Here is a 27,488-nt window from a genome sequence, read left to right as displayed (position 1 = left end):
AAACCCAAGCAGACACGGGGAGAACGTGCAGACTCCGCACAGGCAGTGACCCAAGCCGGGAATCGATCCTGGGACCCTAGCGCTGTGAAGCAACAGTGCTAATCACTGTACTACTGTGCCAGCTTACTTTCATATTGTATTTTCACCTTCTTAATCAATCTCTTGGTCCACTTTTGATGAATTTTAAACTGTGCCCAATCATCAGGTCCATTGTTTTTTCTTGATAAATTTGTATGCTTCTTCTTTTAATCTAATACTATCTCTAATTTCCCTTGTAAGCCATGGTTTGACCACAGTTCTCTTTCTACTCTTGCGCCAAGTAGGAATAAACAACTGATGGAGTTCGCCTATTTGTTCCTTGAATGCCTGCCATTGCCTGTAGACTGTCCTTCCTATCAGTAATGTTTCCCAGTATGTCATAGCTAACTCATGTCTCATACCACCATAGTTACCTTTATTGAGATTCAGGACCCTGGTCTCAGAATTAACTACCTTAACTAACAGTCCGCACTTTGATAAAGAATTCTAGCATATCACAACTAGATTGCCATCTAATCCTTTCTCATTGCACAATATCCATTCTGGCTTGTTCCCTTGTTGGTTCCTCAATGTATTGGTCCAGAAAACCATCCCGTATACACTGCTCTACATACAGTCCAGGCAGATCACTCCATTCATGAAAACATAGGACATCTCAAAGTTTGCAGATGATACCAAGTTGGGTGGGAGGGTGAACTGCGACGAGGATGCAGAGGTCCTCCAGCATCATCTGGACAGGTTGGGTGATTGGGAAATTCATGGCAGATGCAGTATAATTTGGCATAAATTATTAGAGCAGGGAGGTTATGTCGGAGCTGTACAGGACTTTGGTTAGGCCAGAGCTGGAGAACTGTGTTCAGTTCTGGTCATCGCACCACAGGACTTTGTGTGCGATGTGGGAGCTCAGGGACATGTCTACTGATCCTGGCTCCTTCACGTGCAAGAAGTGTGTCCAGCTGCAGCTCCTATTAAACCGCTTGATGGCTCTGGAGCTGCGGATGGACTCACTTTGGAGCATCCACAATGCTGAGGACGTTGTGGATAGCACGTTTAGCGAGTTGGTCACACCGCTGGTGAACATTACTGAGGGAGTTAGAAAATGGGTAACCAAAAGACAGAGCCAGAGTAGGAAGGCAGTGCAGGTGTCCCCTGCGGTCATCTACCTGAAAAATAGGTATACCGTTTTGGATACTGTTGAAAGAGTTGGCTCACCAAGGGGAAGGCAGCAGCAGCCAGGTTCATGGCACCATGGCTGGCTCTGCACTGCAGGAGGGAAGGAAGAAGAATGGCAGGGCTATGGTGATAGGGGACTCAATCGACAGGCGGTTCTGCGGACGCAATCGAGACTCCAGGATGGTATGTTGGCTCCCTGGTGCAAGGGTCAAGGATGTCTCGGAGCGGCCGCAGGACATTCTGGGGGGAGGGGGACAGCCAGCTGTAATGGTGTACGTAGGCACCAACGATAGAGGTAAAAAATGGGATGAGGTCCTACAGGCCGAATTCAGGGAGTTAGGAGTTAAACTAAAAAGTAGGACATCAAAGGTAGTAATTTCAGGATTGCTACCAGTGCCACGAGCTAGTCAGAGTAGGAATGTCAGGATAGATAGGATGAATGCGTGGCTTGGATATGGTGCAAGAGGGAGGGATTCAAATTCCTGGGGCATTGGAACAGGTTCTGGGGGAGGTGGGATCAAGCCGGACGGTCTGCACCTGGGCAGGACTGAAGCCGATGTCCTGGGGGGGGGGGGGGGGGGGGGGGGGAGTTTGCTAGTGCTGATGGGGAGGGTTTAAACTAATGTGGCAGCGGGATGGGAACCGATGTAGGAAGTCGGAGGGAAGTAAAACGGCGCCAGAAACAAAAAGCAGTAAGGAGGAAAGTGTAAGGCAGAGAAGCCACAGTCAAAAATCAAAAAGGGCCACAGTACAGGGAACAATGACTGAGGAGAGTTTGAAAAGGGAGGTGGTCAATGCAGGATTCAGGGTGTTGTATCTAAATGTGCGCAGTATACGGAACAAGCGCACTCAGTAAGCGTTGCGCAGGTCAAAGAGACACAGCCTGAGTGAGTGAGACACAGACAGAGTGAGAATTTGAAACTTGGCAATTTGGTGCAGTGAGGTAATTCGGTGAAGAGTGGGAGATGGTGCTTTTTTCCCGACTGTTTTGTTCTCTCTCTTTCTTCGGGCCTAGTTTCGGGAGCCGTTCGGAGGAGGAGGAGCAGTGTCTGTGTGAGTACAAAAACGGTAACTTCCCTTTTTCCACTTTAAAAAAAAAGTGACGTCAGAGGGAAGCTGTGATCTGATTGGTTGATAGCAAATCTGCCCCAAATTTCTAAAAAACACAGCTAAACTCATAAACTTAAATTAAAATAATTAATTAATTAGAGATGGCTGGTCAGGTGATGTGCTTGAGCTGCTTGATGTGGGAGCTGGCAGATCCCATTGCGAGCTGCAGCGACCACATCTGCAGTAAGTGTTGGCTGCTCGAAGCTCAGAGTTGATGAGCTGGAGTCTGAGGTTCAAACACTGAGGCACATCCAGGAGGGGGAGACTTACCTAGACACTGTGCTTCAGGAGGCAGTCACACCCGTCAGAGTAAGTAGTTTAAATCCTACCAGTGGCCAGGGACAGCAGGTTGTGACTGCAAGTCAGGCAGGTAAAGGGAACCAGCAGTCAGGAACTCAGGAGCCTCAGCCCTTGAGCCTGTCCAACAGGTACGAGGCACTTGCTCCCTGTGTGGATGGCGAACAGGGCTGCAGGAAGGATGAGTCAGCTGACCAAGGCACCATGGTTCAGCAGGCCATTCAAGGGGAGGGAGTAAATAGGCAAGTTGTAGTTGTAGGGGATTCTATTATCAGGGGGATAGATAGTATCCTTTGTGAGCAGGATAAAGAGTCCCGCATCGTCTGTTGCCTGCCCGGTGCTAGGGTGCGGGACATCTCTGACCGGCTTGAAAGGATACTGGAGAGGGAGGGGGAGGATCCAGTTGTTGTGGTCCATGTCGGTACCAATAACATCGGCAAGTCTAGGAAAGAGGACCTGTTTAGAGATTATAAAGAGCTAGGATTCAAATTAAAAAACAGGTCCTCAAGGGTCATAATCTCCGGATTACTGCCCGAGCCACGTGCAAATTGGCATAGGGAGGCAAGAATAAGGGAAGTTAACATGTGGCTGAAAGAGTGGTGTGGGAAAGAGGGGTTCTTTTTCATGGACACTGGCATCAGTTTTGGGACAGGGGGGACCTATACCGTTGGGATGGTCTCCACCTGAACCGAGCTGGGACCAGTGTTTTGGCGAAAAGAGTAAATAGGGTGGTCAATAGGACTTTAAACTAGAGATTGGGGGGGAAGGGAAAGTCAGGGAACCAAGAGGTGAAGTAATCTGTGGTAAGCGTAGCTGCTTAGCAATACAAAAAAGCACGAAAAGACAGAAATCAGGAGAGGTTACGATAGTCCCCATCTCACAAAATATGACACAGTGTATGGAAAGGCTCAGTAAACCAAGGTCCACCACACTAAGAAAACAAAAAGGGACGGTCAATAGAGAATTAAAGGTGCTATATTTAAATTCACGCAGTGTACGGAAAAAGGTAGATGAGCTTGTGGCCCAGATTGTGACTGGCCGGTATGATGTGGTAGGCATCACAGAAACGTGGTTGCAGGGGGTTCAGGACTGGCATTTAAACATCCAGGGATTCACAACCCATCGAAAAGACAGAGAGTGGGCAGAGGGGGCGGGCTTGCCTTGTTAATTAGGAATGAAAATAAATCAATAGCACTAAACGACATAGGGTCAGATGATGTGGAGTCTGTGTGGGTAGAGTTGAGGAACCACAAAGGCAAAAAAACCATAATGGGAGTTATGTACAGGCCTCCTAACAGTGGACCAGGGGCACAAAATGCACCACGAAATAGAAAGTGCATGTCAGAAAGGCAAGGTCGCAGTGATCATGGGGGACTTCAATATGCAGGTGGACTGGGTAAATAATGCTGCCAGTGGACCCAAGGAAAGGGAATTCATTGAATGTTTACAGGAGGGCTTTTTGGAACAGCTTGTGATCGAGCCCACGAGGGAACAGGCCATTCTGGACTTAGTGTTATGTAATCAGCCAGGCTTGATTAAAGATCTTAAAGTAAGGGAACACTTAGGAGGCAATGATCATAATATGGTAAAATTCAATCTGCAATTTGAAAGAAAGAAGGTAGAATCAGATGTAAAGGTGTTACAGTTAAATAAAGGTAACTACAGGGGCATGAGGGAGGAACTGACGAAAATCGACTGGGAGCAGAGCCTAGTGGGAAAGACAGGAGAACAGCAATGGCAGGAGTTTCTGGGAGTAATTGAGGACACAGTACAGAGGTTCATCCCAAAGAAAAGAAAGGTTGTCAGAGGGGGGATTTGGCAGCCATGGCTGACAAAGGAAGTTAGGGAATGCATCAAAGCAAAAGAGAAAGCCTATAATATGGCAAAGAGTAGCGGGAAGTCAGAAGATTGGGAGGGCTACAAAAACAAACAGAGGATAACAAAGAGAGAAATAAGGAAAGAGAGGATCAAATATGAAGGTAGGCTAGCTAGTAACATTAGGAATGATAGTAAAAGTTTCTTTAAATACATTAAAAACAAACGGGAGGCAAAAGTAGATATTGGGCCGCTCCAAAATGACGCTGGTAATCTAGTGATAGGAGACAAGGAAATAGCTGAGGAACTAAATAAGTACTTTGCGTCAGTCTTGACAGTAGAAGACATGAGTAATATCCCAACAATTCAGGAGAGTCAGGGGGCAGAGTTGAATATGAGCCATCACAAAGGAGAAAGTGCTAGAGAAACTAAGAGGTCTAAAAATTTATAAATCTCCGGGCCCAGGTGGGCTACATCCTAGAGTTCTAAAGGAGATTGCTGAAGAAATAGTGGAGGCATTAGTTATGATCTTTCAAAAGTCACTGGAGTCAGGGAAAGTCCCAGAGGATTGGAAAATCGCTGATGTAACCCCCCTGTTCAAGAAGGGAACAAGAAAAAAGACGGAAAATTATAGACCAATTAGCCTAACCTCGGTTGTTAGCAAGATTCTAGAATCCATCGTTAAGGATGAGATTTCTAAATTCTTGGAAGTGCAGGGTCGGATTAGGTCAAGGCAGCATGGATTTAGTAAGGGGAGGTTGTGCCTGACAAACCTGTTAGAGTTCTTTGAAGAGATAACAAATAGGTTAGACCAAGGAGAGCCAATGGATGTTATCTATCTTGACTTCCAAAAGGCCTTTGATAAGGTGCCTCACGGGAGACTGCTGAGTAAAATAAGGGCCCATGGTATTCGAGGCAAGGTACTAACATGGATTGACGATTGGCTGTCAGGCAGAGAGTTGGGGATAAAAGGTTCTTTTTCGGAATGGCAACCGGTGACGAGTGGTGTCCCGCAGGGTTCAGTGTTGGGGCCACAGCTGTTCTCTTTATATATTAACGATCTAGATGACGGGACTGGGGGCATTCTGGCTAAGTTTGCCGATGATACAAAGATAGGTGGAGGGGCAGGTAGTATGGAGGAGGTGGGGAGGCTGCAGAAAGATTTAGACAGTTTAGGAGAGTGGTCCAAGAAATGGCTGATGAAATTCAACGTGGGCAAGTGCGAGGTCTTGCACTTTGGAAAAAAGAACAGAGGCATGGACTATTTTCTAAACGGTGACAAAATTCATAATGCTGAAGTGCAAAGGGACTTGGGAGTCCTAGTCCAGGATTCTCTCAAGGTAAACTTGCAGGTTGAGTCCGTAATTAAGAAAGCAAATGCAATGTTGTCATTTATCTCAAGAGGCTTGGAGTATAAAAGCAGAGATGTACTTCTGAAGCTTTATAAAGCATTAGTTAGGCCCCATTTAGAATACTGTGAGCAATTTTGGGCCCCACATCTCAGGAAGGACATACTGGCACTGGAGCGGGTCCAGCGGAGATTCACACGGATGATCCCAGGAATGGTAGGCCTAACATACGATGAACGTCTGAGGATCCTGGGATTATGTTCATTGGAGTTTAGGAGGTTGAGGGGAGATCTAATAGAAACTTACAAGATAATGAATGGCTTAGATAGGGTGGACGCAGGGAAGTTGTTTCCATTAGCAGGGGAAACTAGGACCCGGGGGCACAGCCTTAGAATAAAAGGGAGTCACTTTAGAACAGAGATGAGGAGAAATTTCTTCAGCCAGAGAGTGGTGGGTATGTGGAATTCATTGCCACAGAGGGTGGTGGAGGCCGGGACGTTGAGTGTCTTTAAGACAGAAGTTGATAAATTCTTGATTTCTCGAGGAATTAAGGGCTATGGAGAGAGAGCGGGTAAATGGAGTTGAATTCAGCCATGATTGAATGGTGGAGTGGACTCGATGGGCCGAATGGCCTTACTTCCGCTCCTATGTCTTATGGTCTAAGGTAAATGAGCTTGTTGCGCACATTGAAATTGGCTGATACGATGTTGAGGGCATCACAGAGACGTGGCTACAAGGGGATCAGGGCTGGGATCTAAATATCCAAGGATATATGTCCTATCGAAAGGACAAGCAGATGGGCAAAGGGGGCGAGGTTGCAATGTTAGTAAGGAATGAAGTTAAATCGATAGCAAGGAGCGATATAGGATCAGAAGGCATAGAATCTCTGTGGGTGGAGTTGAGGAATTGCAAAGGTAAAAAGACCCCGATGGGAGTTATGTACAGGCCCCCTAGCAGCAGTTAGGATGTGGGGCAGAAAATAAATCAGGAGATAGAAAAGGCATGTAAAAAAGGCAGTATTACAATAATCATGGGGGACTTCAAAATGCAGGTGGACTGGGAGAATCAGGTTGGTCGTGGATCCCAAGAAATGGAATTTGTGGAATGTCTAAGTGATGGTTTTTTGGAGCAGCTTGTGACAGAGCCAACTAGGGAACAGGCAATTCTGGATTTTATGATGTGTAATGAGGCAGACTTGATTAGGGAACTTAAGGTGAAGGAACCCTTAAGGAGCAGTGCCCACAATATGGTAGAATTTACCCTGCAGTTTGAGAGGGAGAAGCTGCAATCAGATGTCACGGTATTATAATTAAATAAGGGTAACTACAAAGACATGAGGGAGTAGCTGGTCAGAGTTGATTGGAAAAGGAGCCTAGCAGGGAAGACAGTGGAAGAGCAATCGCAGGAGTTTTGGGGGTTATTAGGAAGGCACAACAGAAATTCATCCCAAGGAGGAGGAAACATGCTAAGGGGAGGACAAGGCATCCATGGCTGACAATGTATGTCAAGGACAGCATAAAGGCTAAAGAAAAAGCATACAAAGTGGCAAGGATTAGTGGGAAACCAGAAGATTGGGAAGCCTGTAAAAGCGAGCAGAGGGCAACTAAAAAAAACAATAAGGGATGAAGTAGTGTGGATGAAGTATGAGTGCAAGCTAGCTTGTAATATAAAGGAAGACAGGAAGAGATTTTTTTCAATATATAAAAGGTAAGAGAGAGACAAAAATAGACATTGGACCACTGGAAAATGTGGCTGGAAAAGTAATGATAGGAAACAAAGAAATGGCAGACGAACTGAATAGGTACTTTGCATCAGTCTTCACGGTGGAAGACACCAGTGGGATGCCAGAGATCCAGGAGAACCAGGAGGCAGAGGTGAGTGCAGTGACCATTACTAAGGAGAAGGTTCTGGGGAAACTGAAAGGTCTGAAGGTGGATAAGTCACCTGGCCCGGATGGACTACACCCCAGAGTCCTAAAAGAGATAGCTAAGGAAATTGTGATGGCATTAGTGATGATCTTTCAGGAATCACTGGAGGCAGGAATGGTCCCAGAGGACTGGAATGTGGCTAATGTAACACCACTGCTTAAGAAGGGAGAGAGGCAGAAGATGGGAAATTATAGGCTGGTTAGCCTGACTTCAGTCACAGGTAAGATTTTAGAGTCTGTTATTAAAGATGAGATCGCAAAGTACTTGGAAGTGCATGGTAAAATAGGACTGAGTCAGCACGGCTTTGTCAAAGTGGGGTCGTGTCTGACAAATCTGTGAGAGTTCTTTGAGGAGGTAACAAGGAACTTAGACAAAGTAGAACCAGTGGACGTGATTTATTTAGATTTCCAGAAGGCCTTTGACAAGGTGCCCCTTAGGAGACTTTAAATAAGTTAAAAGGCCATGGTGTTAAGGGTAAGATTCTGGCACGGATCGAGGATTGGCTGACTGGCAGAAAGCAGAGAGTGGAGATAAAGGGGTCTTTTTCAGGATGGCAGCCGGTGACTAGTGGTGTGCCTCAGGGGTCTGTGCTGGGACCACATGTTTTCACAATATACATTAATGATCTGGAAAAAGGTACTGAAGGCACTGTTGTTAAGTTTGCAGATGATACAAAGATCTGGGGCGAAATTCTCCTACCCGCCCCGCCACATTTCTGCCCCGACCGGCCGGCGGGAGTCTCCGTAACACCGGCCGGCCAATGGGGTTTCCCATTGTGGGGAAGCCCCACGCCGTCGGGAAACCCCCGGGCACCGGCAAAACGGAGACTCCTGCCGGCGGAGAATGACGCCCCTGTAGAGGGACAGGTAGTATTGAGGAAGCAAGGGGGCTGCAGAAGGACTTGGACAAGCTAGGGAAGTGGGCAATGAAGTGGCAAATGAAATACAATGTACAAAAGTGTGAGATTATGCACTTTGGAAGGAGGAATTTAGGCATAGACTATTTTCTAAATGGGGAAATGCTTTGGAAATCAGAGGCACAAAGCGACTTGGGAGTCCTTGTTCACGATTCTCTTAAGGTTAATGTACAGGTTCAGTCGGCAGTTAAGAAGGCAAATGCAATGTTAGCATCCATGTCAAGAGGGCTAGAATACAAGACCAGGGAGGTACTTCTGAGGCTGTATAAGGCTCTGGTCAGACCCCATTTGGAGTATTGTGAGCAGTTTTGGGCCCCTTATCTAAGGAAGGATGCACTGGCCTTGGAAAGGGTTCAGAGGAGGTTCACAAGAATGATCCCTGGAATGAAGAACGTCGTATGAGGCACTTTTGAGGACTCTGGGCCTGTACTCGTTGGAGTTTAGAAGGATGAGAGGAGATCTTATTGAAACTTACAAAATACTGCGAGGCCTGGATAGAGTGGACGTGGAGAGGATGTTTCCACTTGTAGGAAAAGCTAGAACTAGAGGACACCATCTCAGACTAAAGGGACGATCCTTTAAAACAGAGATGAGGAGGAATTTCTTCAGCCAGAGGGTGGTGAATCTGTGGAACTCTTTGCCGCAGAAGGCTGTGGAGGCCAATTCACTGAGTGTCTTTAAGACAGAGATAGATAGGTTCTTGATTAATAAGGGGATCAGGGGTTATAGGGAGAAGGCAGGAGAATGAGGATGAGAAAATATCAGCCATGATTGAATGGCGGAGCAGACTCGATGGACCGAGTGGCCTAATTCTGCTCCTATGTCTTATGGTCTTATAGGAAGGATGTGATTGCACTAGAGAGGGCGTAGAAGAAATTCACCAGGATGTTGCCTGAGATGGAGCATTTTAGCTATGAAGAGAGGCTGGATACATCGGGTTGTTTTCTTTGGCGCACAAAAGGCTGGGAGAGGACCTGATTGAAGTGAAGAAGATAATGAGGGAGATGGACAGGGTGGATAGAAAGCAGCTGCTCCCCCTAGTTGAAGGGTTAATAATAAGGGGACATAATTTTTAGGTTTAGAGGTGATTTGAGGGGAAAAGATTTCACCAGAGGATGGTGGGAATCTGGAATATACCGAGTTGAAGAAGGAAATCTCACAATTTTTAAAAGTACTTGGATGAGCACTTGAAATGTCAGAACATTCAAGGCTGTGGGCGCTGGGAAGTGGGATTAGTGTAGATTAGAGTTGGTCTTTTTGTCGATGCGGGCTTGATGGGCTGAAGGGCTTCTTCTGTACTGTATGATTCTATGATTCTCTTGTTATTGAATCTGCTTCCACCATTGCCTTCCAGATCATGACAACTGTGTAAAATATTTCTCCTCAACTTCCCTCTGATTCTTTGGCAATTGGTTTAATCTGTGGTTTCTAACGCTCCTTCCAGTATAAAAACGTTTCTCCTTATGTTGTCATTTTGAGAACCTCGATTAATTTCCTTGAGTCGAAAGAGAAGGATCCCAGCTTCTCCACATAACCAAATTCCTGGTACCATTCTGGTAAAGGTCTGCTGCATACTCCTTTATGCCTTGATAGCCTTCCGATGTTGGCGGGACTCCAACTGGAGTCTAACCTTGTGTTGGTGTAGAACCATAGAATTCCTAAGTGCAGAAGGAGGCCATTTGACCCATTGAGTTTGCACTGACCCTCTGAAAGAGCATCCTACCTAGATCCACACCCTCCCCACCCTAGCCCACCCTCCTCCCCCTATCCCCATAACCCCACCTAATTTACACATCTTTGGGCTGTGAGAGGAAACCGGACCACCCAAAGGAAACCCACACAGACACAGGGTGAACATGCAAACTCGTCATCAAGGCTGGAATTGAACATGGGTGAGTAAATTTGCAGATGACACTAAAGTCGGTGGAGTTGTGGACAGTGCGGAAGGATGTTACAAGTTACAGAGGGACATAGATAAGCTGCAGCGCTGGGCTGAGAGGTGGCAAGTGGAGTTTAATGTAGAAAAGTGTGAGGTGATTCATTTTGGAAGGAATAACAGGAAGACTGAGTACTGGGCTAATGGTAAGATTCTTGGCAGTGTGGATGAGCAGAGAGATCTCGGTGTCCATGTACATAGATCCCTGAAAGTTGCCACCCAGGTTGAGAGGGTTGTTAAGAAGGTGTACGGTGTGTTAGCTTTTATTGGTAGAGGGATTGAGTTTAGGAGCCATGAGGTCATGTTGCAGCTATACAACACTCTGGTGCGGCTGCATTTGGAGTATTGCGTGCAATTCTGGTCGCCGCATTATAGGAAGGATGTGGAAGCATTGGAAAGGGTGCAGAGGAGATTTACCAGAATGTTGCCTGGTATGGAGGGAAGATCTTATGAGGAAAGGCTGAGGGACTTGAGGCTGTTTTCGTTAGAGAGAAGAAGGTTAAGAGGTGACTTAATTGAGGCATACAAGATGATCAGAGGATTGGATAGGGCGGACAGTGAGAGCCCTTTTCCTCGGATGGTGGTGTCTAGCACGAGGGGACATAGCTTTACATTGAGGGGAGATAGATATAAGACAGATGTCAGAGGTAGGTTCATTACTCAGAGAGTAGTAATGGCGTGGAATGCCCTGCCTGCAACAGTCGTGGACTCGCCAACACTAAGGACATTCAAATGGTCATTGGATAGACATATGGACAATAAGGGAATCGTGTAGATGGGCTTTAGAGAGGTTCCACAGGTCGGTGCAACATCGAGGGCCGAAGGGACTGTACTGCGCTGTAATGTTCTATGTTCTATGGGTCTCTGGCGCTGTGTGGCAGCAATGTTAACAACTATGTCACCGAGTGGAAGCCTCCAATCCTCAGCTTTGCTCATACATCTTGTGATTCATGTCCATATGCTCACTGTCTGCTGTAAGTTGTTTTTATTTCTTTCAACCTTATTCTTTCGCTGGATTTTTTTGTCTGTCTCTGTGCATGTGAGAATCACAAGGCTAGTGCAGCTTTAAATAGCTTGGTGGGAAGGGTCTGCCAATCGTCGGGGATTAACAATTACCAGGAAGGCACACAGCATGTAAAAACTGATGAAGTAGAAGACAGCAAAGTTGGTTCCACAGGTATATTCTTCACCAGGTTCATAATCAGATTCAGGGTCACAGAGTTTGCCAGGTTGACAGGCCAGCATAATCTCCTGCCAAGCTTCACCTGTGGCACATCTAGAGACAGGAACACCACAGTTACCCATTGCAAGGAGCACAATTTGAGCAGTCAGGCATGGAATAACAGGTCAAGATAACAGATCAGGCTTGGGAAAGAGGTCTGGGAGAGGCAAATGCTCAGGTGGGAAGACAGACAGGTGGTGAGTAGGTAATCGGAGGGTGAGCAGGCAATTAAGGAGCAAATGGGCAGTAAGGGATGAGAGGACAGGAAGGCGATAAGTGGTCAGTTGGGGGTGAGAGGGTAGGATGATCGAGCGGGCATGGGGTGAGCGGGCAGGCGTGGGGTGAGCGGGCAGACCCTCACTCACCTGAAGAGCAGGAGCACAGCTTGTGGAAAAGTCTGAAAGTTGTTGTTTCGATTGATTTGTGCTCCATCCACATTGGCAATCTTACCAAAGACCTGGTAAACAGGAAGAGACAGCAGGAATGAGTGAGCTGACTGCTGGGAAATGTTTAGGTTTAAAGATTACTGAGCATTAACAACGAACAAGGAACAAAGAAAAGTACAGTAAGAAGTCTTATAACACCAGGTTAAAGTCCAACAGATTTGTTTCAAACGCTAGCTTTCAGAGCACTGCTCCTTCCTCAGGTGAATGAAGAGGTATGTTCCAGAAACATATACATCGACAAAGTCAAAGATTCAAGACAATGCTTTGAATGCGAGCATTTGCAGGTAATTCAGTCTTTACAGATCCAGAGATTGGGGTAACCCCAGGTTAAAGAGGTGTTAATTGTCTCAAGCCAGGACAGCTGGTAGGATTACGCAAGCCCAGGCCAGATGGTGGGGGATGAAACTTATAGCCAAGCTCCGCACACGAGTACGGCCTCAACTGGGACCTTGGATTTGTGGTAGTCACCACTGTTGTATTATATTGTATATTTGAGTATTACGTAAGGCCCCTGTACTACAGGTACGGGGGTAGATCCCTGCCTGCTGGCTCCTCCTAAGAGGCGGAGTATAAATGAGTGTGCTCTCCGAACAGCAGAACCTCGCGACCGCTTCGACAAAGGTGAAGGTCGACGGGCACGAGATATCCTGCCTTCTGGACTCCGGGAGCACTGAGAGCTTCATCCACCCCGATAAGGTAAGGCGCTGCTCCCTCGCGGTACACCCCGCTAACCAAAGAATCTTCCTGGCCTCCGGATCCCACTCCGTGGCGATCCGGGGGTACTGCATCGCCACCCTCACCGTCCAGGGCGTAGAGTTCAGCGGCTTCCGGCTCCATGTCCTCCATAACCTCTGCGCTGCCGTGCTACTCGGCCTGGACTTCCAGTGCAACCTCCAGAGCCTAACCCTGAAATTTGGCGGGCCCCTACCACCCCTTACTGTTTGCGGCCTCGCGACCGTCAAGGTCGACCCGCCTTCCCTGTTTGCAAACCTCACCCCGGATTGCAAACCCGTCGCCACCAGGAGCAGACGGTACAGCGCCAAGGACAGGACCTTCATCAGGTCTGAGGTCCAGCGGCTGCTGCGGGAAGGTATCATTGAGGCCAGCAGCAGCCCCTGGAAGCCCAAGTGGTAGTGGTGAAAACCGGGGAGAAAAACAGTATGGTCGTTGACTACAGTCAGACCATCAATCGGTACACGCAGCTCGATGCGTACCCCCTCCCAGGCATACCTGATATGGTCAATCAGATTGCACATTACCGGGTCTTCTCGACAGTGGACCTGAAATCTGCCTACCACCAGCTCCCCATCCGTAAGGCAGACCGCCCATACACTGCGTTTGAAGCAGACGGCCGCCTTTACCATTTCCTTAGAGTTCCCTTCGGCGTCACCAATGGGAGATGGACCGAATGGTTGACCGGTATGGGCTGCGGGCCACTTTCCCGCACCTGGACAACATCACCATCTGCGGCCACGACCAGCAGGACCACGACGCTAACCGTTCCAAATTTCTCCACACCGCCACACTCCCCAACCTAACTTACAACAAGGAGAAGTGTGTGTTCAGCACGAACCGATTAGCCATCCTCGGCTGTGTGGTTCAGAACAGAGATCTAGGGCCCGACCCCGGTCGCATGCGCCCCCTCATGGAACTCCCCCTCCCCCACTGCCCCAAGGCCCTCATACGATGCCTGGGGTTCTTTTCGTATTACGCCCAGTGGGTCCCAAACTATGCGGACAAGGCCCGCCCACTCATTCAATCCACCGCTTTCCCACTGACGGCCGAGGCTCACCTGGCCTTCAACTGTATCAAGGCCGACATCGCCAAGGCCGCGATGCACGCGGTCGACGAGACGCTCCCCTTCCAAGTCGAGAGCGATGCATCAGTTGTCGCTCTGGCCGCCATCCTCAACCAGGCAGGCAGGCCCGTGGCATTCTTTTCCTGCACCCCCCATGCCTCTGAAATTCGGCACTCCTCCGTCGAAATGGAGGCCCAAGTGATCGTTGAAGCTGTGCGACCTGGCGGGCAGGAGATTCACTCTCTTCACTGACCAACGGTCGGTTGCCTTCATGTTTAACAACACACAGCGGGGTAAGATCAAAATGATAAGATCTTGAGGTGGAGGATCGAGTTCTCCACCTCCAATTACGAGATTTTGTATCGCCCCGGTAAGCTCAACGAGCCCCCCCGATTGACCCCTCTACCCTGGGGGAAAGCCTCTGACTGTCATCTCTGTCTATGCCCCACCTAATTTTGTAGACCTCTTATCAGGTCGTCCCTCAACCTCCCTCGTTCCAGTGAGAACAAACCAAGCCCTCCATACCAGGTAAATCTCTTCTGCACCCTCTCTAAAGCCACCACATCCTTCTGGTAGTGCGGCGACCAGAATTGAATACTGTACTCCAAGTGTGGCCTAACTAAGGTTCTACACAGCTGCAACAAGACTTGCCAATTTTTACACTCAATGCTCCGGCCAATGAAGGCAAGCATGCCGTATGCCTTCTTGACTACCTTCTCCACCTGTGTTGCCCCTTTCAGTGACCTGTGGACCTGTACACCAAGATCTCTCTGACTGTCAATACTCTTGAGGGTTCTACCATTCACTGTATATTCCCTACCTGTATTAGACCTTCCAAAATGCATTATCTCACATTTGTCCGGATTAAACTCCATCTGCCGTCTCTCCGCCCAAGTCTCCAATCTAAATCCTGCTGTATCCTCTGACAGTCCTCATCTCTATCCGCAATTCCACCAACCTTTGAGTCATCTGCAGACTTACTAATCAGACCAGTTGCATTTTCCTCCAAATCACTTATATATACTATATATATAACAGCAAAGGTCCCAGCACTGAACCTTGCGGGACACAACTAGTAACAGCCCTCCAAACAGAAAAGCACCCATTGCTACGCTCTGCCTTCTATGACCTAGCCAGTTCTGTATCTATCTTGCCAGCTCACCTCTATGACTTGTGACTTCACCTTTTGTACCAGTCTGCCAGGAGGGACCTTGTCAAAGGCCTTACTGAAGTCCATACAGACAACATTCACTGCTCTACCTGCATCAATCATCTTTGTTGCCTTCTCGAAAAACTCGATCAAGTTAGTGAGACATGACCTCGCCTTCACAAAACCATGCTGCCTCTCGCTAATACGTCCACTTGCTTCCAAATGGGAGTAGATCCTGTCTCGAAGAAGTGTCTCCAGTAATTTCCCTATCACTGGCCTGTAGTTCCCTGGATTATCCTTGCTACCCTTCTTAAACAAAGGAACAACATTGGCTATTCTCCAGTCCTCCGGCACCTCACCTGAAGACAGTGAGGATCTGTCAAGGCCTTAGCAGTTTCCTCTCTTGCCTCCTTCAGTATTCTGGGGTAGATCCCATCAGGCCCTGGGGACTTATCCACCTTAATATTTTTCAAGACGCCCAACACCTCGTCTTTTTGGATCTCAATGTGACCCAGGCTATCTACACACCCTTCTCCAGGCTCAACATCCACCAATTCCTTCTCTTTGGTGAATACTGATGCAAAGTATTCATTTAGTACCTCACGCATTTCCTCTGGCTCTACACATAGATTCCCCTCCCCTGTCCTTCAGTGGGACAACAATTTCCCTGGCTACCCTCTTGCTTTTTATGTACGTGTAAAAAGCCTTGGGATTTTCCTTAACCCTATTTGCCAATGACTTTCCATGACCCCTTTTAGCCCTCCTGACTCTTTGCTTAAGTTCCTTCCTACTTTCCTTACATTCCACACAGGCTTCACCTGTTCCCAACTTTCTAGCCCTGGCAAATGCCTCCTTTTTCTTTTTGATGAGGCCTCCATGGTTCCATGGTTCCCAAAATTTGCCATATTTATCCTTCTTCCTCACAGTAACATGCCAGTCCTGAATTCCTTTTATCTTTCATTTGAAAACCTCCCACATGTCAAATGTTGATTTACCCTCAAACATCCGCCCCCAATCTAGGTTCTTCAGTTCCTGCCTAATATAGTTATAATTAGCCTTCCCCCAATTTAGCACATTCACCCTATGACCACCCTTATCCTTGTCCACCAGCACTTTAAAACTTACTGAATTGTGGTCACTATTCCTGAAATGCTCCCCGACTGATACTTCTACCACCTTGCCGGGCTCATTTCCCAATCCCAAGACCAGTACAACGCCTTCCCTAGTTGGATTAGCTACATATTGTTTTAAGAAGCCCTCCTGGATGCTCCTTACAAACTCTGTTCCATCCATGCCCCTCGCCCCTCAGCGAGTCCCAGTCAATATTGGGGAAGTTAGTGGGCGGGATTCTCCCGAATCCCCGCGTTGGCCCGCCGCCGGCGTATAAAACGAAGCGAACCACTCCGGCATCGGGCCGACCGGATTGGAATCTTCCGCACTTCCGGGGGCTAGGCCAGCGCTGGAGGGGTTGGCGCCTCGCCAGCCGGCGCCAAAGGGCCGGCGCAAGTTAACGCATGCGCAGAACCGCCGGCGTAGTGTAGCGCATGTGCAGGGGAGATGTCTTCTCTGCGCCAGCCATGGCGGAGCCCTACAGGGGCCGGTGCAGGAGGAAGGAGTACCCCCATACCACAGGCCCGCCCGCAGATCGGTGGGCCCCGATCGCGGGCCAGGCCACCGTGGGGACCCCCCCCCCCCCCCCCCCCCCACCGAGGTTGGATCCCCTCGCCCCCACCCGAGAACCGCACCAGCCAGCGTACCAGCCAGGTCCCGCCGTGCGGGACCATGTCCAATTCACGCTGGCGGGACTGGCCAGAAACCGACGGCCACTCGGCCCATTGGGGCCCGGGGAATTGCCGGGGGTGCCGTTACCAACGGCTCCCGACCGGCATGGCGTAATCCTCGCCCCGTCCGAAAATCGGCGCTGGAGAATACGCAGCCGGCGTCGGAGCAGCGGGATTAACGCCGCCCCCCGGGAATTCTCCGACCCAGCGGGGGACCGGAGAATCCCGCCCAAAGTCTCCCATCACAACAACCCTGTTGCTTTTACTCCTTTCCAAAATCTGTCTACTTATCTGTTCCTCTCTCTCCCTCTTGTTGAGGCCTCCCAACATTGTGACTGCACCCTTCTTATTCCTGATCTCTATCCATATAGCCTCGCTGCCCTCCGAGGTGTCCTCCCGCAGTACAGCTGTGATATCCTCCCTAACCAGTAGCGCAACTCCTCCACTGCTTTTACATCCCCCTCTATCCTGCCTGAAACATCTAAATCCTGGAACATTTAGCTGCCAATCCTGTCCTTCCCTCAACCAGATCTCTGTAATGGCAACAACATCATAGTTCCAAGTACTAATCCAAGCTCTAAGTTCATCTGCCTTACCTGTTATACTTCTTGCATTAAAACATATGCACTTCAGGCCACCAGTCCCGCTGTTTTCATAGAATTTACAGTGCAGACGGAGGCCATTCGGCCCATTGAGTCTGCACTGGCTTTTGGAAAGAGCACCCTACCCAAGGTCAACACCTCCACCTTATCCCAATAACCCAGTAACCCCACCCGACACTTAGGGCAATTTTGGACACTAAGGGCAATTTATCATGGCCAATCCACCTAACCTGCATATCTTTGGACTGCGGGAGGAAACCGGAGCACCCGGAGGAAACCCACGCATGACGAATGTGATATAAAATAGTTACTTTAGAGATATTAGTTAATGTAATGTAGAAATAAGCCACTTTGATTCTGGCAAGTAGAGACAAAGGATTTTAGACCGCATGGAAAAAAGCAGGAAGAGGTGTGTTTATGAGAGTGATGCTGAATTGATAGGGGCCGGAGAAAGGGATTGGAAGTGAGCCAATCAGAATAGATCAAACAAGTCAGGAGGGACATAGGATGACCTATGGGTGTCGAGTATGTGAAACTTGATGCCATTTGAATGTATCAGTACTGATCTCTTTGTCTGGGACATTCACTTAGTCCCGGAGCTGCAGAGAGCAACATGTTATCTGTATCACTGTGGACTAGGTAGCTTGCAAGCTGAATAAAATAACTATTGTTATACTTGCAAATCCATCTCGACTTTTATTGAGGCCAGACTGACGGATAAAGAAATTTGGGAATCAACACGCACACACGGGGAGGATGTGCAGATTCCGCACAGACAGTGGCCCAAGCTGGAATCGAATCTGGGACCCTGGATCTGTGAAGCAATTGTGCTATCCACAATGCTACCGTGCTGCCCACTAACGTTTTCAGCAACATCTCCCTGTCTGTTCTTCCTCAGAGCCATACTGGCCCTATTCCCTAGTTCTCCCTCAATTCTTTCACCTTCTGACCTATTGCTCCGGTACCCATCCCCCTGCCATACTAATTTAAAGCCTCCCTTGAGAAACTAGCAAACCTCGCGGCCAGGATATTTATGCCTCATCAGTTTAGATGCAACCCGTCCTTCTTATACAGGTCACACCTGCCCCGGAAGAGCTCCCAGTGGTCCCGATAACTGAAACCCTCCCTCCTACACCAGCTGTTTAGCCACATGTTTAGCTGCTCTATCTTCCTATTTCTAGCCTCACTGGCACGTGGCACAGAGAGTAACACTGAGATTACAACCCTTGAGGTCCTGTCTTTTAACTTTCTGCCTAGCACCTTGAACTCCTGCACCAGGACCTCATCCCCCTTCATGCCTATGTCGTTCGTACCATTATGTACCACGACCTCTGACTGTTTGCCCTTCCCCTTCAGGATGCCCACTACATTAATAGACATTCCTCAAGTTTGTACAGTAATCCTTTCCAGTGTTTTGTTCCCTGGAAGGCAGGTAATCTGTGCTGCTCAACTCAGTTACAGTAGAGGCTTTGGAAGAAGGCTCAAAGTCGTCCAGAAGGTTTGCAGAAGGTTTATTGAGCAACACAACTCAAATAACTGCGTGAGTTCTTACTTTAACTGTACTAGTAGAAAGGTTACAACTTTTCTATACACTACAACTAGGCCTGACAACACTAGCAGCCCTGAGCTAAATCTCTGCCTCTGTTCTGCTCACAGTCTAATCCACCCCATAGCCCAGAGGGCTGCTTGCTTCCCCTTTCATACATGCCAGTGCTGCCCCCTAGTGGACTTTCCATAACCCATCAGCCCCTTCTGTACATACCCATGTAAAGATCACTACATTATGGAAAACTATAGGCTGTTTAGTATGTCAATGAGTTACTCTTACCTGCATCCCGATGACAGCATAGATGAAGAACAACATCACAATAAGAAGTGCCACGTAGGGTAGAGCCTATCAGAGAACAGAAGCAAGATTGGTAAGAACTCTGACCTGAGCAACAGATCAGAAGATCATAAGAACTAGGAGCAGGAGTAGGCCATCTGGCCCATCGAGCCTGCTCCGCCATTCAATGAGATCATGGCTGATCTTTTGTGGACTCAGCTCCACTTTCCGGAACGAACACCATAACCCGTAATCCCTTTATTTTTCAAAAAACTATCTATCTTTATCTTTAAAACATTTAATGAAGGAGCCTCAACTGCTTCACTGGGCAAGGACTTCCAAAGATTCACAACCCTTTGGGTGAAGAAGTTCCTCCTAAACTCAGTCCTAAATCTACTTCCCCTTATTTTGAGGCTATGCCCCCTAGTTCTGCTTTCACCCGCCAGTGGAAACAACCTGCCCGCATCTATCCTATCTATTCCCTTCATAATTTTATATGTTTCTAGAAGATTCCCCCTCATCCTTCTAAATTCCAACCAATACAGTCCCAGTCGACTCAACCTCTCCTCGTAATCCAACCCCTTCAGCTCTGGGATTAACCTCGTGAATCTCCTCTGCACACCCTCCAGCGCCAGTACATCCTTTCTCAGGAAACGAGACCAAAACTGAACACAATACTCCAGGTGTGGCCTCACTAACACCTGATACAATTGCAACTTAACCTCCCTAGTCTTAAGCTCCATCCCTCCAGCAATGAAGGACAAAATTCCATTTGCCTTCTTAATCACCTGTTGCACCTGTAAACCAACTTTTTGCGACTCATGCACTAGCACACCCAGGTCTCTCTGCACAGCAGCATGTTTTAATATTTTATCATTTAAATAATAATCCCTTTTGCTGTTATTCATACCAAAATGGATAACCTCACATTTGTCAACATTGTATTCCATATGCCAGACCCTAGCCTGTTCACTTAACCTATCCAATTCCCTCTGCAAACCGCCAGTATCCTCTGCACTTTTTGCTTTACCACTCACCTTAATGTCGTCTGCAAACTTGGACACATTGCCCTTGGTCCCCAACTCCAAATCATCTATGTAAATGGTGAACAATTGTGGGCCCAACAATGATCCCTAAAGTTCACCACTAGCAACTGATTGCCAACCAGAGAAGCACCCATTAATGCCCACTCTTTGCTTTCTATTAATTAACAAATCCTCTATCCATGCCAGTACTTTACCCTTAATGCCATGCATCTTTATCTTATGCAGCAACCTTTTGTGTGGCACCTTGTCCATAAGACCATAAGACATAGGAGCGGAACTAAGGCCATTCGGCCCATCGAGTCCACTCCACCATTCAATCATGGCTGATTTCAACTCCATTTACCCGCTCTCTCTCCATAGCCCTTAATTCCTCGAGAAATCAAGAATTTATCAACTTCTGTCTTAAAGACACTCAACGTCCGGGCCTCCACCGCCCTCTGTGGCAATGAATTCCTCCTCATCTCTGTTCTAAAGTGACTCCCTTTTATTCGAAGGCTGTGCCCCCGGGTCCTAGTCTCCCCTGCTAATGGAAACAACTTCCCTTCGTCCACCCTATTTAAGCCATTCATTATCTTGTAAGTTTCTATTAGATCTCCCCTCAACATCCTAAACTCCAATGAATATAATCGAAGGATCCTCAGACGTTCATCGTATGTTAGGCCTACCATTCCTGGGATCATCCGTGTGAATCTCCGCTGGACCCGCTCCAATGCCAGTATGTCCTTCCTGAGATGTGGGGCCCAAAATTGCTCACAGTATTCTAAATGGGGCCTAACTAATGCTTTGTAAAGCTTCAGAAGTACATCCCTGCTTTTATATTCCAAGCCTCTTGAGATAAATGACAACATTGCATTTGCTTGCTTAATTACGGACTCAACCTGCAAGTTTACTTTTAGAGAATCCTGGACTAGGACTCCCAAGTCCCTTTGCACTTCAGCATTATGTATTTTGTCACCGTTTAGAAAATAGTCCATGCCTCTATTCTTTTTTCCAAAGTGCAAGACCTCGCACTTGCCCACGTTGAATTTCATCAGCCATTTCTTGGACCACTCTCCTAAACTGTCTAAATCTTTCTGCAGCCTCCCCACCTCCTCCATACTACCTGCCCCTCCGCCTATCTTTGTATCATCGGCAAACTTAGCCAGAATGCCCCCAGTCCCGTCATCTAGATCGTTAATATATAAAGAGAACAGCTGTGGCCCCAACACTGAACCCTGCGGGACACCACTCGTCACTGGTTGCCATTCCGAAAAAGAACCTTTTATTCCAACTCTCTGCCTTCGGCCTGACAGCCAATCATCAATCCATGTTAGTACCTTGCCTCGAATACCATGGGCCCTTATTTTATTCAGCAGTCTCCCGTGAGGCACCTTATCAAAGGCCTTTTGGAAGTCAAGATAGATAACATCCATTGGCTCTCCATGGTCTAACCTATTTGTTATCTCTTCAAAGAACTCTAACAGGTTTGTCAGGCACGACCTCCCCTTCCTAAATCCATGCTGACTTGTCCTAATCCGACCCTACACTTCCAAGAATTTAGAAATCTCATCCTTAACAATGGATTCTAGAATCTTGCCAACAACCGAGGTTAGGCGAATTGGCCTATAATTTTCCATCTTTTTTCTTGTTCCCTTCTTGAACAGGGGGGTTACAACAGCAATTTTCCTATCCTCTGGGACTTTCCCTGATTCCAGTGACTTTTGAAAGATCATAACTAACGCCTCCACTATTTCTTCAGCTATCTCCTTTAGAACTCTAGGATGTAGCCCATCAGGGCCCAGAGATTAATCAATTTTTAGACCTCTTAGTTTCTCTAGCACTTTCTCCTTTGTGATGGCTACCATATTCAACTCTGCCCCCTGACTCTCCTGAATTGTTGGGATATTATTCATGTCTTCTACTGTGAAGACTGACGCAAAGTACTTATTTAGTTCCTCAGCTATTTCCTTGTCACCCATCACTAGATTACCAGCGTCATTTTGGAGCGGCCCAATATCTACTTTTGCCTCCTGTTTGTTTTTAGTGTATTTAAAGAAACTTTTACTATCATTCCTAATGTTACTAGCTAGCCTACCTTCATATTTCATCCTCTCTTTCCTTATTTCTCTCTTTGTTATCCTCTGTTTTTTTTGTAGCCTTCCCAATCTTCTGACTTCCCACTACTCTTTGCCACATTATAGGCTTTCTCATTTGCTTTGATGCATTCCCTAACTTCCTTTGTCAGCCATGGCTGCCTAATCCCCCCTCTGATAACCTTTCTTTTCTTTGCGATGAACCTCTGTACTGTGTCCTCAATTACTCCCAGAAACTCCTGCCATTGCTGTTCGACTGTCTTTCCCACTAGGCTCTGCTCCCAGTCGATTTTCGTCAGTTCCTCCCTCATGCCCCTGTAGTTACCTTTATTTAACTGCAACACCTTTAAATCTGATTCTACCTTCTTTCTTTCAAATTGCAAATTGAATTCTACCATATTATGATCACTGCCTCCTAAGTGTTCCCTTACTTTAAGATCTTGAATCAAGTCTGGCTCATTACATAACACTAAGTCCAGAATGGCCTGTTCCCTCGTGGGCTCCATCACAAGCTGTTCCAAAAAGCCCTCCTGTAAACATTCAACGAATTCCCTTTCCTTGGGTCCACTGGCAGCATTATTTACCCAGTCCACCTGCATATTGAAGTCCTCCATGATAACTGTGACCTTGCCTTTCTGACATGCACTTTCTATTTTGTGGTGCATTTTGTGCCCCTGGTCCTGACCACTGTTAGGAGGCCTGTACATAACTCCCGGTATGGTTTTTTTGCCTTTGTGGTTCCTCAACTCTACCCACACAGAATCCACATCATCTGACCCTATGTCGTTTAGTGCTATTGATTTAATTTCATTCCTAATTAACAAGGCAACCCGCCCCCTCTGCCCACCTCTCTGTCTTTTCGCTAGGTTGTGAATCCCTAGATGTTTAAATGCCAGTCCTGAACCCCCTGCAACCACGTCTCTGTGATGCCTACCACATCATACCTGACAATCACAATCTGGGCCACAAGCTCATCTACCTTGTTTCGTACACTGCGCGCATTTAAATATAGCACCTTTAATTCTCTATTGGCCGTCCCTTTTCGTTTTCTTATTGTGGTGGACCTTGGTTTACTGAGCCTTTCCATACACTGTGTCATATTTTGTGGGATGGGGACTATCATAACCTCTCCTGAGTTCTGTCTTTTCGTGCTTTTGTGTATTCCTAATCAGCTACGCTTCCCACTGATTACTTCACCTCTTGGTTCCCTGACTTTCCCTTCCCCCACCCCAATCTCTAGTTTAAAGTCCTATTGACCACCCTATTTACTCTTTTCGCCAGAACACTGGTCCCAGCTCGGTTCAGGTGGAGACCATCCCAACGGTATAGGTCCCCCCTGTCCCAAAACTGATGCCAGTGTCCCATGAAAAGGAACCCCTCTTTCCCACACCACTCTTTCAGCCACGTGTTAACTTCCCTTAATTCTTGCCTCCCGATGCCAATTTGTACGTGGCTCGTGCAGTAATCCGGAGATTATGACCCTTGAGGACCTGTTTTTTTAATTTGAATCCTAGCTCTTTATAATCTCTAAACAGGTCCTCTTTTCTAGACTTGCCTATGTTGTTGGTACCGACATGGACCACAACAACTGGATCCTCCCCCTCCCTCTCCAGTATCCTTTCAAGCCGGTCAGAGATGTCCCGCACCCTAGCACCGGGCAGACAACATACCATGCGGGACTCTTTATCTGCTCACAAAGGATACTATCTATCCCCCTGATAATAGAATATCCTACAACTACAACTTGCCTATTTACTCCCTCCCCTTGAATGGCCTGCTGAACTATGGTGCCTTGGTCAGCATACTCATCCTTCCTGCAGCCCTGTTCGCCATCCACACAGGGAGCAAGTGCCTCATACCTGTTGGACAGAGTCAAGGGCTGAGGCTCCTGAGTTCCTGACTGCTGGTTCCCTTTACCTGCCTGACTTGCAGTCACACCCTGCTGTCCCTGGCCACTGGCAGGATTTAAACTACTTACTCTGACAGGTGTGACTGCCTCCTGAAACACAGTGTCCAGGTAAGTCTCCCCCTCCCGGATGTGCCTCAGTGTTTGAACCTCAGACTCCAGCTCATCAACTCTGAGCCGGAGCTCTTCGAGCAGCCAACACTTACTGCTGCAGCTCGCAATGGGATCTGCCAGCTCCCACATCAAGCAGCTCAAGCACATCACCTGACCAGCCATCACTAATTAATTAATTAGTTTAATTTAAGTTTACGAGTTTAGCTGTGTTTTTATTTAAATTTGGGGCAGATTTGCTATAGAATTATAGAATTTACAGTGCAGAAGGAGGCCATTCGGCCCATCGAGTCTGCACCGGCCCTTACAAAGATCAACCCATTCAAACCCACGTATGTACCCTATCCCCGCAACCCCTACTTAACCTTTTTGGACACTAAGGGCAATTTAGCATGGCCAATCCACCTATCAACCAATCAGATCACAGTTTCCCTCTGACATCACTTTTGGAAAAAAAAACTGGAAAACAGGAAGTTACCGTTACGTTTTTATACACAGAGACTGCTCCTCCTCCTCCGAACGGCTCCCAAAATTAGGCCCGAAGAAAGAGAGAGAACAAAACAGTCGGGAAAAAGCACCTTCTCCCACTCTTCACCGAATTACCTCACTGCACCAAATTACCAAATTCTCACTCTGTCTGTGTCTCACTCACTCAGGCTGTGTCTCCTTGACCAGCGCAATGCTTACTAAGTGCGCTTTCTGTCTGTCTTTTATACAGACTTTAGGATGACTCACACTAAAACTTCAAAGAGAAGAATACAACGTGTACCTTTGTGCCCCTTAACAGGCCTCAGGTGACTGCCAGATAACTGCCTCTGAGCAATTAGGGTGGGGGCAGCGTCAGCCAATCAAACACTAATCTACACTGCACTTTTAATTGAAAAACAGCACAATCAGATCAACCACTTACCTTTCCTGGTTACTTCACTGCACCAAATTACCAAATTCTCACTCTGTCTGTGTATCACTCACTCAGGCTGTGTCTCCTTGACCAGCGCAATGCTTTCTGTCAAAGGGTTTCTGGAAATCCAGATATACCACATCCATTGGCTCCCCGTTATCTACCGCACTGGTAATGTCCTCAAAAAAAGTCCACTAAATTAGTTAGGTACGACCTGCCCTTTATGAACCCATGCTGCGTTTGTCCAATGGAACAATTTCCATCCAGATGCCTCGCTATTTCTTCCTTGATGATAGATTCCAGCATCTTCCCTACTACCGAAGTTAAGCTCACTGGCCTATAATTATCCGCTTTCTGCCTACCTCCTTTTTTAAACAGTGGTGACACGTTTGCTAATTTCCAATCTGCCGGGATCACCCCAGAGTCTAGTGAATTTTGGTAAATTATCACTAGTGAATTTGCAATTTCCCTAGCCATCTCTTTTAGCACTCTGGGATGCATTCCATCAGTGCCCGAAGACTTGTCTACCTTTAGCCCCATCAGTTTGCCCATCTCTACCTCCTTAGTGATAACAATCATCTCAAGGTCCTCACCTGTCCTCATTTCTATCAGTCACTGGCATGTTATTGTGCCTTCCACTGTGAAGACCGACCCAAAAAGCCTGTTCAGTTTCTCAGCCATTTCCTCATCTCCCATTATTAAATCTCCCTTCTCATCCTCTAAAGGACCAATATTTAGCTTAGCCACTCTTTTTCGTTTTATATATTTGTAGAAACTTTTACTATCTGTTTTTATATTCTGAGCAAGTTTACTCGCATAATCTATCTTACTCTCCTTTATAGCTTTTTTAGTAGCTTTCTGTTGCCCCCTAAAGATTTCCCAGTCCTCTAGTCTCCCACTAATCTTTGCCACTTTGTATGCTTTTTCCTTCCATTTGACACTCTCCCTTATTCCTTAGATATCCACGGTCGATTTTCCCTCTTTCTACCATCCTTCCTTTTTGTTGATATAAACCTTTGCTGAGCACTGTGAAAAATCGCTTGGAAGGTTCTCCACTGTTCCTCAACTGTTTCACCATAAAGTCTTTGCTCCCAGTCTACCTTAGCTAGTTCTTCTCTTATCCCATTGTAATCTCCTTTGTTTAAGCACAAAACACTCGTGTTTGATTTTCCCTTTTCACCCTCCATCTGTATTTTAAATTCCACCATATTGCGATCGCTCCTTCCGAGAGGATCCCTAACTATGAGAACATGAATCAATCCTGTCTCATTACACAGGACCAGATCTAGGACCGCTTATTCCCTCATAGGTTCCATTACATACTGTTCTACGAAACAACCACGGATACATTCTATAAACTCCTCCTCAAGGCTGCCTGGTTAAACCAATCAACATGTAGATTAAAATCCCCCATGATAACTGCTGTACCATTTCTACATGCATCAGTTATTTCTTTCTTTATTGCCTGCCCCACCATAATGTGACTATTTGGTGGCCTACAGACTTCTCCTATCAGTGACTTTTTCACCATACTATTCCTGATTTCCACCCAAATGGATTCAACTTTATCCTCCATAGCACCGATGTCATCCCTTACTATTGCCCGGATGTCATCCTTAAATAACAGAACTACACCACCTCCCTTACCATCCACTCTGTCCTTCTGAATAGTTTGATACCCTTGGATATTTAACTCCCAGTCGTGACCATCCTTTAACCATGTTTCAGTAATGGCCACTAATCATAGTCATTCACGATAATTTGTGCCATCAACTCATTTACCTTATTCCGAATACTACGAGTATTCAGGTAAAGTCCACTTATGTTGGCTTTTATACCTCTGTTTTGAATCTTAACACCTCGATCAGTAACCTTTCCTAAGTTATTTTTCCTCTTAACTTTTCTCCTAATTTTCCTTATCGTTGAACCCATATCTTCATGTAACAACCTGCCGCGTCGCTTACCATTTATATTTTTACTTCCCGTTGTATTCCTTTTAGTATTACTGGGCCTATTCACTGAGCTCCCCTCAGTCACTGTACCTCGTACTGTCACCCTTTTTGAT

At 47.0% G+C, this 27,488-nt stretch overlaps 1 protein-coding gene across 12 annotated transcripts in view; it reads right to left on the bottom strand.

The window, feature by feature from the left end:
- LOC140393996 (voltage-dependent L-type calcium channel subunit alpha-1S-like) overlaps window positions 1-27,488 on the bottom strand; it is an 804,045-nt gene that overhangs the window by 251,884 nt on the left and 524,673 nt on the right. For 10 of the 12 annotated variants that reach the window (XM_072480735.1, XM_072480727.1, XM_072480737.1 and 7 more), the window contains 3 exons: window positions 19,391-19,456; window positions 12,151-12,242; window positions 11,680-11,839 (listed from right to left, as the gene is read on the bottom strand). In XM_072480735.1, the coding sequence (XP_072336836.1) occupies window positions 11,680-11,839; window positions 12,151-12,242; window positions 19,391-19,456 (318 nt within the window). The remainder of the gene's footprint in view (window positions 1-11,679; window positions 11,840-12,150; window positions 12,243-19,390; window positions 19,457-27,488) is intronic. The other 2 variants (XM_072480731.1, XM_072480738.1) reach the window with 2 other exon arrangements.

Source organism: Scyliorhinus torazame, chromosome 17 (genome assembly GCF_047496885.1).
Source record: "Scyliorhinus torazame isolate Kashiwa2021f chromosome 17, sScyTor2.1, whole genome shotgun sequence".
Classification (NCBI taxonomy): Eukaryota; Metazoa; Chordata; class Chondrichthyes; order Carcharhiniformes; family Scyliorhinidae; genus Scyliorhinus; species Scyliorhinus torazame.
Note: the sequence above shows the minus strand (reverse complement) of the source record. Positions and strands in the feature narration are given on the sequence as shown.